Below are 13626 nucleotides of genomic sequence, written 5' to 3'. Positions count from 1 at the left end.
TCCTCCCCGAGTCACATATATTTATAATCTTGCATTTTTGGATTACGTGCAAGGATAGCATTAGAGTAGGGGAGTCAAGTGCAAACCCTTGACGTTGAGCCTCACTAGGAGCCCGCTAACGAATGCCGTAACGTATTAAGCTGACCACGTTGGCCCCGGCGTACGTGACTTTTAATAAGGCTAAATTTTCATGTATACCATTTTATCTTATTAGGTATATTAAGCAAATTATTTTATCCTAAAATTAAAGAAGAAGAGAGAGAATGTTCAAGAATTTATACTAACACCCTAAATAACTTTAATAAGCAATTTCATAAAACAATTATTAATTTTTTATATGAATTTAAATTAACTCGTATCCAACGATAAAGAAAGTTTCTTCTTTATCGACTGAGATTATAAAATCAACGAGTTTAATCGACGGCAATACGCAAGCCGTCACAGGCGTCACAGCATACCTAGTCCCGTGTTTCTTATGTCCATGATCTGAGTTGAACTATCTAACAAGTTGCGACTTTTTCACAAAAGGAAGGTGGCGGCGCTAGGGGCTTTTTCCAACTTCAAACTTTTCCGTCACTTCGTCTGCTACAAGGCAGTCACGAAAAACTTAAAAGTACTGCTTTTCCTTAAAAAATAATTACTACAAGGGACTCAACCGATGTCGGCTCATATATTTTTTTCCTTCATCCAAAATTTCGATATAATAACTTATTTAGTTTAAGAAAAAAAAGGTGGACAAAATTAACATTACAAGGTCATAAAATTTTGGGAAATGATAGCGAACATGCTAACGGACGTCCCCACACACTTTTTTTTGGTTTAATTCGAAAAAGTTTTAATTTAGCAAAATCTGATTAATTTGCATAGCGCTTAGGAATTAGTATCGATTTTACCAGTTTTAGGTTCCGACGGCTTTTTTTTTCTAGAATAATCAACATTTTGTCTTAAAATATTGGGAACTGATAGCGAACATGCTTCCAAACTACACAATATTTTTGGCCGAAAACTTTGGACTTGCAAATAAACATAGTAACTAATCTCCCAGAACTAACCTTGTTTGCATGCAATCAAAAAAGTTTATTTCATAAATAATTTCCCAGTGGCGAAAAATTGAACATTAGTTTCAAAGTTTCATGCTGTTTCGTACGCTCTCTACGCCGAAAATTTCAAAATTTATCTATCTACATTACCAGCTAGGCTGGTAAGATAGTTTATTACACCATAATTATTCTAGAGTGCTTGCCGACAGAATCGGTACGATAGAGACCTACATTATCGGAATGGCAGAGAGTTAAAAATCACCCTAACCACAAAATAATGCACATGTATAAAATTTGATAATCAGCACAATAACATTTTTTTGTTATTATTCCTGAAAAAAGAGTTCGGGGACGTCGGTTATGATATTTTATAGCATCTCCGAGTTCAGTTTTTAAAAATGTTCATTTTTGTGAAAAAAAGCCGTCGGAACTATACCCGATTGACCACACGGAAAAGTATCACAAAAGTATTGCGATTACTCCGTTAGTTTCTAATGCAAATTTTAACGTAGAATCCGAATTTCAACAGTTAAAAAGTTGATCTTGCTGTTTTTTTAGGGTTTTAATAAGGAACCGAGTGGGGACAAAGATAATGGGTATGTTCCGATTTGAGTATATGAGAGTTTTTTAAAGTTTCGAAGTTGGCAATGTCATGTATAAGCATAGGCATCATTGCGCACCGGCAGCCTATGCTTATACATTGGCATTGCCAACTTTGAAACTTTAAATAACTCTCAACTGCTCAAATCGGAACATACCCATTATCTTTGGTGGGGACCAGACCAGTATGGTTACCGATACCAACCAGTCTCTTTTCGATTAATATCGATGATGATAGTCTCAGCAAAAATTCAATGTCCCAGAAGAGTTTTTCTCCTTTGAGAATTGTAGTCTTGACCCACGGTCGATAACGGGCCTTTGGAAAATCGTGATGTCTCTAGAATTCTTCTATTACGTCAGAATTGTGAACAAACAAAAATAAATTAGTAAACGATACAAATGCTGCCGTCTGCCACCCGCTGATTTCTATTGCAAAATTCATATTTGTCGGGAAAATAATCATTTCCTCAACAAAATTTTTTTGATTTTACAACATTTTATTGATCCGAAGATCTTGCAAAATCCCGGATTATTCGACAAGTTTTCTTTCTTTCGTTCGTTAGCAAATCCTTGGGAAAAAATATATATGGAATCAGTGCCGTACCTATAAAAAAATTCAAAGTCGGATTGAACAGACACTCTTAAGAAATTCAAATCCCGGTGAATTTATTTTTTATTTATTTACTATTTTCAATTTTCAGCTTTATTTACTATTTTCAATTTTTAAACAATTTCAAAAAATATATATTCATAATTTAAGGCTGTTATTAAATTTCAAATATGATTTCAGTCTAAAATATATTTTTTAATACCTATTATTTCTAGAAAATATTCGAGTTAACTGAAGAGGTATTTAGAAGTTATCAAAAAATTCAAAATTAATTAAAAATTTGAAATTATTTCAAACAATTTAAACGAAGTGTCAACGCGTACCAAAAAAATCCGACTATTTATTTCGGTAAAAATAGTCCACGGCCTAATTGAAAACCAAAAATAGATTTGGGTAGATTTAGAAAAAAAATTGGAAGCTTTTTAAGAATTTTGGAAGGCTGTAGAAGAATAAAAAAACATTTCTTAGTGAAATTGAAAATGATTTATTCTGAAAAATTAATTTTAAGAGAATGTTTAAAAAGATTTACAAATATATCAAAAATGAATGTGAAAATTTAAAGTACAATTTTGTAATTTGGCTGGATTAAAAAAAAAGGAGAAATTCGAATCATTTTAAAGGATGTTTAGAAGTTCTAAAAAAATAAATTAATTTAAAATTTGAAAGAATGTAAAACAGCATTCAAAGTTTCAAGATTTTGAAATCAATTTTTTTAGTATTTTTTAACTATTTAAAATAAAAATAATTTAACTTTTAGTTTAAGATGTGTTCAATTTATAAAAAAATGTAATTCTTCAATTGATAACGTGGATTTATATTTTAGAAACTGAATCTGAATCTTTGAACTCTATAATTTATAAGTTAAAATTTTTAATTTTATACGTGTCAATTATTGATCATTTTATTACAAATTATATGAATTAGAAAATTTAGAAACTTCATTTTTAAGAGTTAAAAACTCCAGAGTGAATTGAAAACAATTAAGAAATATGAAAAAATGAATTTAGTATGTAGGGTGGCCGTTTTAACCACAGAAAAAATTCCCGGTTCGGAAAAATTTTTCACGGTGAATGAAATTAAAAAATTCTAAAGCTAAAAATTTCTCGATTTGAAGTAATAAAAACTGAGCTGCAAATCATTGTAAGCAATTCTAACCCACAAAGATTGAAATTAAGCGATTGCATTTTTTTATAAACTGAACATTTCGTAAATTAAAAATTAAATTATTTTGTATAGTTCAAAAAATCTTCAAACATTTATTTAAATAGCCTGAAACATCTACGTTTTGTTTTATATTTTTTCAAATTTTAAATCATTTTTGAAAATTTTGCAGAACTTTTAAACATCTTTGAAAATTATGCGAATTCTTCTTTAAAATTTTCCTTTAAAATACGGCAAAATATAAACATTTTCTTCAAATCTTCCAGATTAATTTTTTACAGTTTTGGAAATCTTTGTAAATCTTTTTAAATGATCTCTTAGAATAATTTTTCAAAATGAGAAGTCATTTTCCATTTTCCTAGGAATATTAAGAAAATGTTTTTTATTCTTTTGAAGTCTTTCATAATTCTTAAAAAGCCTCTACATTTTTTAATCCGAAATCTGCTAAAATCTATATTTTGTTTTATATTAGACTATACTTTGTTTAAATTATTTGAAATCATTAAAAAATTTTCATTAATAATAGGTGTTCAATATTTATTATACATAAGAATTCAACCGTTTTACTTGTAAATTAATTTTTGTTTAATAGAACAATTAAAATTGTAACCCTCGAAATAAAGTTTTTAATATTTGATTTATAATAACTGATCATACATGAGCAGTAAGATATTTATAAATATTGAGCAATTGTTCTTCGTATTAATTACAAAATTTCCATTTTTAAATGTTTAAATTTTAGACTTAAACATTGTAGTTTGTAGATTTCAACCGCTTCTAATTCTTAATTTCTTAAGTCTTTAAAAACTGCAGTATAAAATTCTTGAAATAACAAATGTACGCTTAAAAAGTATATTGAGCTTTTGAAAATTCTTTGGAACTTATAAGGATATCCTAAAATCTTTAAACTCCTTTAAAATAAATTTAAATGATTAAAATATATTTAAAATACACGACGATATTTCAAATCCTTGAAAATCTCTTGAAATCACTTAATATTTAAAAAAATTCTAATCCTTTGATCCCTTAAAATTCATGGAAATTCTTCGAAGCTTTTAATTTTCTTTTTGAAAATAACTTGGAATGTTTAAAAATATCCTAAAATTCTTTAAAATCTTTGGAAATACCTTGAAGTATTAAAAAATTCATCAATTCTTGTAAATAAATTCTTTGAAATCCCTTGAAGTATTATAAAATCCTATGAAATTGCATAAAATATTACATGTTTTGAAATCTTCGAAAATATATTGAAATATTTTAAGAGCTTTTAAAATCCTTTAAAACATTGAAATTCTACATATTCCGAAATTCTTTAAAACCCCATGAGATATTTTAAATCACCTAAATTCATTAAAATACTTGAAAAATTCATGAAAATGTAAAAATGACTAAAAAATGCCTTGAAAATATTTTAAATTCTCCTGAAATATTGAAAATAGTTCCACCTCTTTTGAAATCCGTTGAAACTTGTTAAAGCTCTTTAAAATATCTTAAGATATTTCAAATATATTGAAATTCCTCGAAAATTTTTTAACTCTTAAAAAATCTTTTAAATCTCTTAAAATATTCTAAAATTCTTTAAACTTTTTGGAAATACCTTGAAATATTTAAAAAAATTCAAAATATCTCAATTCTTGTAAATAAATTATTTGAAACCCATTGAAATATTAGAAAATCTCGTGAAATTACATAAAATCTTATATTTCTTGAAATCTTCGAATATAAGTTGAAATACCTTGGTATTTTTTTAAATCCTTTGAAATCTTTAAAAATATTTTAAAACCTTACAGATTCTATAAAATCATTCTATATATTCCAAAATTCTTGAAAACCCCACGATATTTTGTATATCACATAAATAATAAAATATTATAAAAAGTCCGACATCTTTTGAAATCCCTTGAAAAATTCTAGAGCTCTTTAAAATTGTCTGCAACATTCAAAAATACTCAAAAATCCTTTGAAATCTCTCCAAATGACTGAAATATGTTACAAATTTTTTGGAATCTTTTGAAATACCCTGAAACATTGCAAAAGATTACATTTATATTATTTATTGTTTACATATTTATTTTTTTCTACCACTTTATGCAAAAGTCGTAAATTTCTTTCAATTTTAATTTACAAATGCTCATTTTTTTCGTTGAAAGGTTCTTTACAATTTTATTCGTCACATTTTTATCATAATTATTTAGCAAATTGTTTTATTCAAAAAATTACTAACTAAAAATAATTGTACGTATTATTTCTAAATAAAATTATTTCCATAAAAAAAATATGATCAATCAAATTTTAAAAAACCTTTCAAAGAATAGAATAAGTTTTTGTAAATGAAAATTAAATGAAAATTACGAATTTTGCCTAATTTGAAAAAAACTACATTTAAATAATTATGACCCCAGTTATTTTATTATTATTTACACTCGGCCTCTTCTACAATTTGTTGCAATAATTAATGGGCCTTTTTTTATAAGTTTTTAAAATCAAATTAAAGAATAAGTCATTTTGAACTTGACTGTATACCTAGAATGTCCTTAAATAAAATTTGTATCCTTCCTACAGAAATTCTCTGCCTTGCCATTTTTTTTTCAAAATCTCTGACTTTTCCATGATTTTCAGGTTTTCCTTCACCACCTTGATATTGCTAGCAGCCATCTAGTTTCCTATCAAGCTGAAATTTAATCGAATTAATAATCCATTCAATTTCTCCTTTTTCTATAAAAAGTTTATTCTCCTTTATAAACGTAATCGCCTGATAATCATTGTATAAGAAATAAACGCAAGTGAAAAATGCAGCAACATTTTCTATTTCTTATAAAAAATGATACAACAGATAACACATTCTTATAATATAAACTATTGAGCAATATACAAATAAAACACGGGTCTTTTTAAGCGACCTGGGTCCAATAGTAAAAGAAGCTCTTAGACACGAACTGCATTTCCAGGAATTTTTTATAATCAACCCTAATATAATTCTCCTTACATTTAATAATGATCAGAATATTGTATGCATTGTTTTTTTTTTTTCTTTTTTTGCATCAATATTTAATTTTGTAAATTTTCAAGTCGTCTTAGAGGCCAAGAAGCAATTCGTGACTGTATTGCACAAGAAAAAAAGAGAAAATAATTGCGACTTTTATTACTGGACCATGGTCAAACAGGACTTTTTTACAGATGTTCGAAATCGATGACCTTTGCTTCGATAAAAAACCTTTAATTTTATGTTAAATAATAAAGCGATCACTGATATTGATAATATTGACTCAAAGGTTAGCGCAATTTCTTCTTTTCATTATGAGATTTCCCATCGCTCTGGCTGCCTAATTATCGATAAGATATGAATTTATAAATAAGAGGCGAACGATTTCCATCCTATGTCACACCTGGAAACATCTCTCACATTTTTTTTTCAATATTCAATCGGAAGACAAAAACAAAAATTACAAGTCTTCAAAAAATAATTAAAAATTTCAAAAAATTGATTTAAACAATATTGTGAAATGCAGCAATACGATTGTTTTTAGGCAGCACAGTCTTAATTTCGTCTAGAACATTGAAATTTCCCTAGACTATTTGGAAGAGCAGCCCAATTTTTTGACACTAGCAACTGCAGTTGTAAAAATAAAAAAAAAATATATATATATCCCGATTATTTAGAATTATTTACAATACAAAAAAGAACATAAAAAAAAGTTCATTTAATTTTTTTTCTAAATAAATTCTCAAAATGAAATTATAAGACGTCATATGTTGGACACCAACTGTAAGTCATGTGTTTTAAATTGATTTGTTGATTACGCATCAAAATAAAGAGTTTCTTCATAAAGATGAAGACAAAACTGCTAATTTGCAACGTGTTCCACACGTGTGACATGTTCCTCAACATAACATTTTACACGTCATTTTACGTTATCATTCTGCATGATAAAGTCCTTATATTTTGAAAGAACTTTCTAATATAACTTCGGACTCTGTACTCTTGCAAAAGGGTTTTGTATTTTACAAGTGGCAGTTTGGGTTTATGCAGGCTAATTGAATGTTTTTGGCTAGTCACACAAACAAACAAAAACTGACCAAATTTCAAATATCAGGAAATAATTCAATATATTAGGAAGACTAATTAATTCGGCGCCTTTATTTTGATGCTCTCTAATTTTCTGGGGTGATTTAAACTTCAAAACACAATCTAATAAGTGGCGGTCTTGCGGATCAATAAATGGTGGTCTTGCAGACTAATAAATGGCGGTCTTGGGGACTTCACTAAAAAATTTATAGTGAATACATTAGCGTTCGACAACGTGAATGTAAGATATTGCATTCTTTTGCATTCCAACTAAAAACCCATTGTGAATTATTCTTCCCAAGGCTGTGACCAAACCATTTCTATCAATTCAACTGTATTTTTTCTCCAATAAGAATCCAATAAGAATCCAAAAATAATGCAGTGTTTCAAATGTTCCTTGTTAGAAACTATTGTATCCAATAATTGATTTTTTTAATGGAGTCCGCAAGACCACCAACTATTACATTGTGTTTTTAAACTACAAAAAATCAAATGAAAAGCACCGATTTAATTTATATACCCAATACGTTATAACGCACAATGTAGTCCAATGTTAATTTTCGAAAATAAATTGTCATCTCGGGACTAAAACTGGTAAATTTTAGCATTAAAAAGAAATAATTGAAATCAGATCATTAAATCAGTTTAGAGCTTTCGCATTATCATTTCGTTGACGAAATTAAGTCTAGAATTTGGCATCGGTGAAGCATCGCGTACCGAATTAAACGAAATAAATAATAATTTATAACTAAAGATAACAGCTGAATTATTGCCGACTGGGATCAAATAATGCCCCATTGATCGCCTTGGATCGCGTATTTTTTAATTGTAACTTTACAGCACTATCAATACTTTTCGAATGGGTTACTTAAAGCATTTTCTCTACGGGAAAAAAACTAACTTTACACCTAAGAACTTTTATCGCGAGTCTTTTCCATTACTAAAATAGGATTTCTAATTAAATTGAATTAATAAATTGCCCGCATAAACCTTGTGACAGGCCCGTGAATTTAGAGGTTTGCGAGTGGCTGTGACACGATTGGACGACGCCAGCCACCCTGCATTGCATACAATTAATTCTTCTTTGGTTCTGGCCTTTTTTCAGAAAGCCATGTCTCATTCAATAAATATAATTCAAAATGTAAGATTCCATTGCGGTGATCTTACCAAAATTAAACAAAAAATTGTCCATGCTTTTAAGGGGCCATCCATAAATTACGTGACAGCTTTTTTCAGGGGAGGGGGGGGGGGTTTAAGGAATCAACTTTATAGAAAATGTTTGCATCCAAAATGTAAGTAGCGTTAAATTTGAGTAATTTTACAACAAAATATTGTAATAATTTAAAAATTATCCAATTTTTTACTTTAATTAATTAATTATTAAATAATTTTAATTTAGCTTAATTTCCAAATATTTTTAAGGATTTTGAAGGAATTTTAATGCAATTCACTGGGTTTGATAAGCTATCAAATAAATTTATTAATTTTTCAAAGATTTTTCTAACATTTTAATGAAATTTCAAAAAATTTATCCACAAGAATTAAAGGGTTTCAAGAGATTTAAAAATACTTCAAGGTTTTTATAAAGATATTAATTGTAAAGGTTTTAAAATATTTTAAAAGATTCCCAGGAATTTCAATCGATTTCAAGAGTTTAAAGATATTTCAAGGGGACTTAAAATTATTTCAAAAGATTAAACAAAATTTCAAGAAAATTCCAAGTATTTTAAGGGTTCGAAGGAATTAAAAAAAAAATCATGCAGTTTTAAACAGTTGTCTAGAATTTTTGAAGACTTGGAAGGATTTTAGATGATCCATAAGGTTTAATACAATTTTAAAAGATTGACCAGGACTTTTAAGGATTTTTAACGGATTATTATAAGAATTCTGAGGAGGCATTTCCAGAAATTTTAGAAAATTTAAAAGATTTTAAAGAATTTAAATTATTTTAGGATAAAATATTTCAAGAAATTTCAAAGGATTTAAGCAGATTTTAAATTATTCCAAAGAATTTTAAAGAGTTTTTAAAATCTGCAGGGATTTTAAATGACTTCAAAGGATTGGAAATATTTCAGCATATTTTAAAGGGTTTTGTGTCATTTTACGGGATTTAATATGATTTTAAAGAATTTATTCCAACAAATTTAGGGATTTCAAAGTATTTCAAAGATTTGAAAATACTTTCAATATCTCAAAGAATTTCCTGATATTTTGACTTTTATTCAAAAGATTTTACAATATTTTAAAACATTCCAAGGAATTTCAATAAATTTCAAAGAATTTAAAGGTTTTTATCGCATTTTAAATGATTCCAAGGAATTTTAAAGAGCTTTAAAAATCTGCAGGGATTTTAAAAGACTTCAAAGGATTGGAAATATTTCAGCATATTTGAAAGGATTTCGTGTCACTTTACGGGACTTAATATGATTTCAAAGAATTTATTCCAAACAATTTAGGGATTTCAATATATTTGAAATATTTGAAAATACTTTCAATATCTAAAAGAATTTCCAGAGATTTTTTATTTTTTCAAAAGATTTTACGATATTTTAGAAGTTTCGAAGGAATTTGAAAGAGCTTTTAAAAATCTGGAGGGATTTCAAGACTTTAAAAGATTGTAAATATTTCAGAGGATATAAAAAAATATCATAAAAAATCATATCAATTTACGGGATTTCAACCGATTTTATACGATTTTAGTAAATTTTGAAGAATTTATCCAGAAAATGTTGCGATTTCAAAGATTTTCATTATTTCCAAATATTTCCAAATTTAAATTTTGTTTAGAAAAATGTTTAAGAATTTTTAACATTGTAGAATATTTAAAACAGAGTTCCAAGTAATTTCAATAGATTTCAAGACATTTTCAAGATTTTTAAAGATTAGAAGGTACTTTAAAAGATTCTAAGAAATTTTAAAGTGCGTTTAAAAATCTGAAGGGATTTCAAATGACTTCAAGGGATTGGAAATATTTCAGGGATTTTTGAATGATTCTAAGAAAGTTTCAAGATATTTAAAAAATGTCAAGGCTTTCAAAAAATAAAAAATTTCATGGCATTTCACGGAATTTTAAAGTATTTAAAAAATTTGAAGGAACTTTCAATATTTCAAAATATTTCCATAAATCTCAAATTTTTCAAAAAGGTTGAGAATTTTAAAGATTGTAGGATATTTTGAAAAGTTCCAAGGAATTTCAATAGGTTTCAAGAAATTTCAAAGAATTTGAAAGATTTTAGGGTATTTTAAAAGATTCCACGAAATATTTAAGTGCTTTCAAGAATTTTAAGGGATTTCAAAAGATTGAAAATATTTAAGGATATTTTCAAGGATTCCGAGCAAGTTTCAAGATATTAACAAAATTTCAAAGAATCTCAAAAAATATTAAAACAAAAACATATGAAATTTCTTTAAACTATTTAAAATTCTTTTAAATTAAATTTAAAAACCTAAAATATTTCAAATCTCTTGAAACTTTTTAAATTTCTTGAAAATCTTTAAAATACTTTGAAATGATTGAAAGCTTTTAAAAATTGGAAAAATACTTTAGAATATCCTTAAAAGACTTCAATAGGTTTCAAAAAATTTGGAAGATTTTACGAAATTCCAGAAATTTTAAAGAGTTTTCAAGAATTTGAAGGGGTTAAAGAACGTAAAATATTTTAGTGTCTAAAAAATTCATCAAATAAAAGTTTTCTGAACAATTTTAAAATTACTACTACTCACAAAATCATTCATTTTTCTATTTGATCAGACTTTGTACTATTTACTAAATACACCCTTATATTTATTGACCCACTTTTATAGATTTTACAACAGATTAAACATGAAATAAAGATATTAAAAAGCTTTAGTAAAGGGTTTCGATCTCCTAAATTGTTATTATAAATGTGAACCTCAGCAATTTGATCAAATATTCGAAAAACCAGTATAATATCGTTTTATATTAAATTTCATTAACGTTTATTATGATTTCAGTTCCTTAAAATGTTTAGCTTATTTTACGTCACGTTTAGCTTGCCGAAAAAATCTATAAAAATTCATAACCAATATTAAATTTTTTTAAATAATAAATATTAAAAAATTGGATATAAAATCTCTCCATTATTTACAATATTAAATAATTGAAGATGGGTTCTATTAATATAAAAGAATCGTAAAAAATTAATCCTTTAATTGTTTCAAATAAATTTCCTCTAAATCTGTTAACTCGTCTTTCTTTTCATGTCAATATCTTCTAATTATTTGGTAATTCGGTGAAAAATTGACAAGAGAAAAAAAGAGTGTCACACAATTCATGAATGGGGGCCCAAACTCTTGTTAGAAATTTCTAGAGTTGTATCATTCTCCAGATGACTGGGTGGTGGCGCCACAATCGACATTGTCGCAGCATCCAACAAAGCTCTGAGCCTTTCGATGTCCATCACCAAAGATATCGTTGCATCGTTTTACAGCAATGTATCAATAGTAATTCAAGTAAGCTCCGTATTCTTCATAGTTTAGCTTTGAGTCTTTTGAGTCTCCTAGTTTGTACACTGCGCTAGGTACATCCAACAATCATGAAAACTAATGTTATCTTCTCACTCCATCGAAAGAGTGGGAGATCAGAACGATCAGAACGATCAGAACGCTCAGACGACACGACACTTGTTTTGTCGCTTACCTTGCTTCTCCGGATTTCCCATCTGCAGTCTTATCACAATCACACCACTTAATACATGAAACATTGTACAGTAGATTGGTTACGCTACCTAATTAAATTATTTACAGAAGTCACGTAGCGAAGCTGTCTTCTCACCAATATTGAGGTACACTATTTCACTTCTACGTCAAAGTCCAGAACAAGAAGTTTGGTTTCCTCCGTACCGTTACGACTACCCACTGCACACACCAGCTTCGTGTCACTCGCTCGAATTCGCCACACAACACCTCCACTTCCTCCGCTCTCTAGCGCTACGAGATTCCTAATAAAATCACCTGAAAATTTTTCGATTTCATTAGTATCTTGGCTGATTGTTCCGCAACGCAAAACAGATTCCAGGGTGTTTAATAATGAGATTTAAGGGGTAGCATCCATGTAAAAATTTCAAAAAATCGATTTTTTAAAAGCTAAATTGGTACGTAATTATGTCAAAAACAATGTCCCGAAACAATTTTTCAACAAAAATTTGTTCATCGAGTTCCAGCTATCGAGCGCATGGCCCCCCAGTGTTCGGTCAGGCAGTTTTTAAACTCTAAACGAGTTTTTCTCGAAACCGCTTTTTTCAATCGGCCACCGCGATTACTCCGTCAGTTTTTATCCGATCAATTTGAAATTTTATAAAATTTTTTCGGCGATTTAAAAAATTTTTTTTTTTTTTTGTTCAAAAATGCATAATTTTGTGAAAAATTGATATTTTTGGAAAATCGTACGTGAGACATTAGCTTTTTATTCCATCTTTAGGAAAAAAAGTTATTTCTTTGTCTCAGACAAATATTGGCAACAAAAAGTTGGTGGCCGTGGAGGTCTTTGAAAAAAAAGTAGCTGTACTCTGGGTCCGCTAAAGGCGCCATTCTGTTTTTGAATAATTCTAAAAAATTAATTTATGTTCCCTATAATATGTGTCATAAACTTGTCTTCTTGGATTTTGATTGGAATATTATATCTCTTAAAAAAAAAATCTTAAAAATGACCTTCAAAAATAGCCCCCTACATAGATGTTACCCCTTAAATCAAATTTTCGGGTGCTGTCAATTTTATTAGGTATTTTCACTTCAACCATTAGCTAGCTTCACTTTGTTAAAAGTAATTAATAATCATTATTATCATTTTATTATTTCAATAAATAGTCATTAAAAAATAAAAACTATTTTTTAAATACACTTATATAAAAAAAATTACCTCTTATAAAGATATTAGCAAAATAGGACAAAAAAGAACTGAATCCCATGCATTTTTGGATCCTTGTTTTCCCCTCAGCAATCTACGAAGTGAAGTTAGCAGTCGATTGAAGTGAAAGTACCTAATTGTTTCTATCGTTTATCTGACATATTTCAACAACAATTATATCAACTTTAAAATAACACAGGCCAACAATTCTCAGAACCAGAGACCAGACCTACTATACCCGAAGGTTTTTGCTGCGCTGAATCCGAATCTGACCTCAGAAAAA

General features: G+C 28.0%; 1 protein-coding gene across 3 annotated transcripts in view; it reads right to left on the bottom strand.

Annotated features, from left to right (window-relative positions):
* Positions 1-11130: 11130 nt before the first annotated feature.
* The window catches only part of LOC117177316 (F-box/WD repeat-containing protein 7), a 45310-nt gene continuing 42814 nt past the window's right edge, over positions 11131-13626 (bottom strand). For all 3 annotated transcript variants that reach the window (XM_033367927.1, XM_033367928.1, XM_033367926.1), the window contains one exon: positions 11131-12451. In XM_033367927.1, coding sequence (XP_033223818.1) covers positions 12288-12451 — 164 coding nt within the window. In that variant the 3' untranslated portion in view covers positions 11131-12287. The remainder of the gene's footprint in view (positions 12452-13626) is intronic.

The sequence above is a fragment of the Belonocnema kinseyi genome, chromosome 7 (assembly GCF_010883055.1).
Source record: "Belonocnema kinseyi isolate 2016_QV_RU_SX_M_011 chromosome 7, B_treatae_v1, whole genome shotgun sequence".
Lineage (NCBI taxonomy): Eukaryota > Metazoa > Arthropoda > Insecta > Hymenoptera > Cynipidae > Belonocnema > Belonocnema kinseyi.
This window is presented reverse-complemented; position numbering and strand designations above follow the sequence as displayed.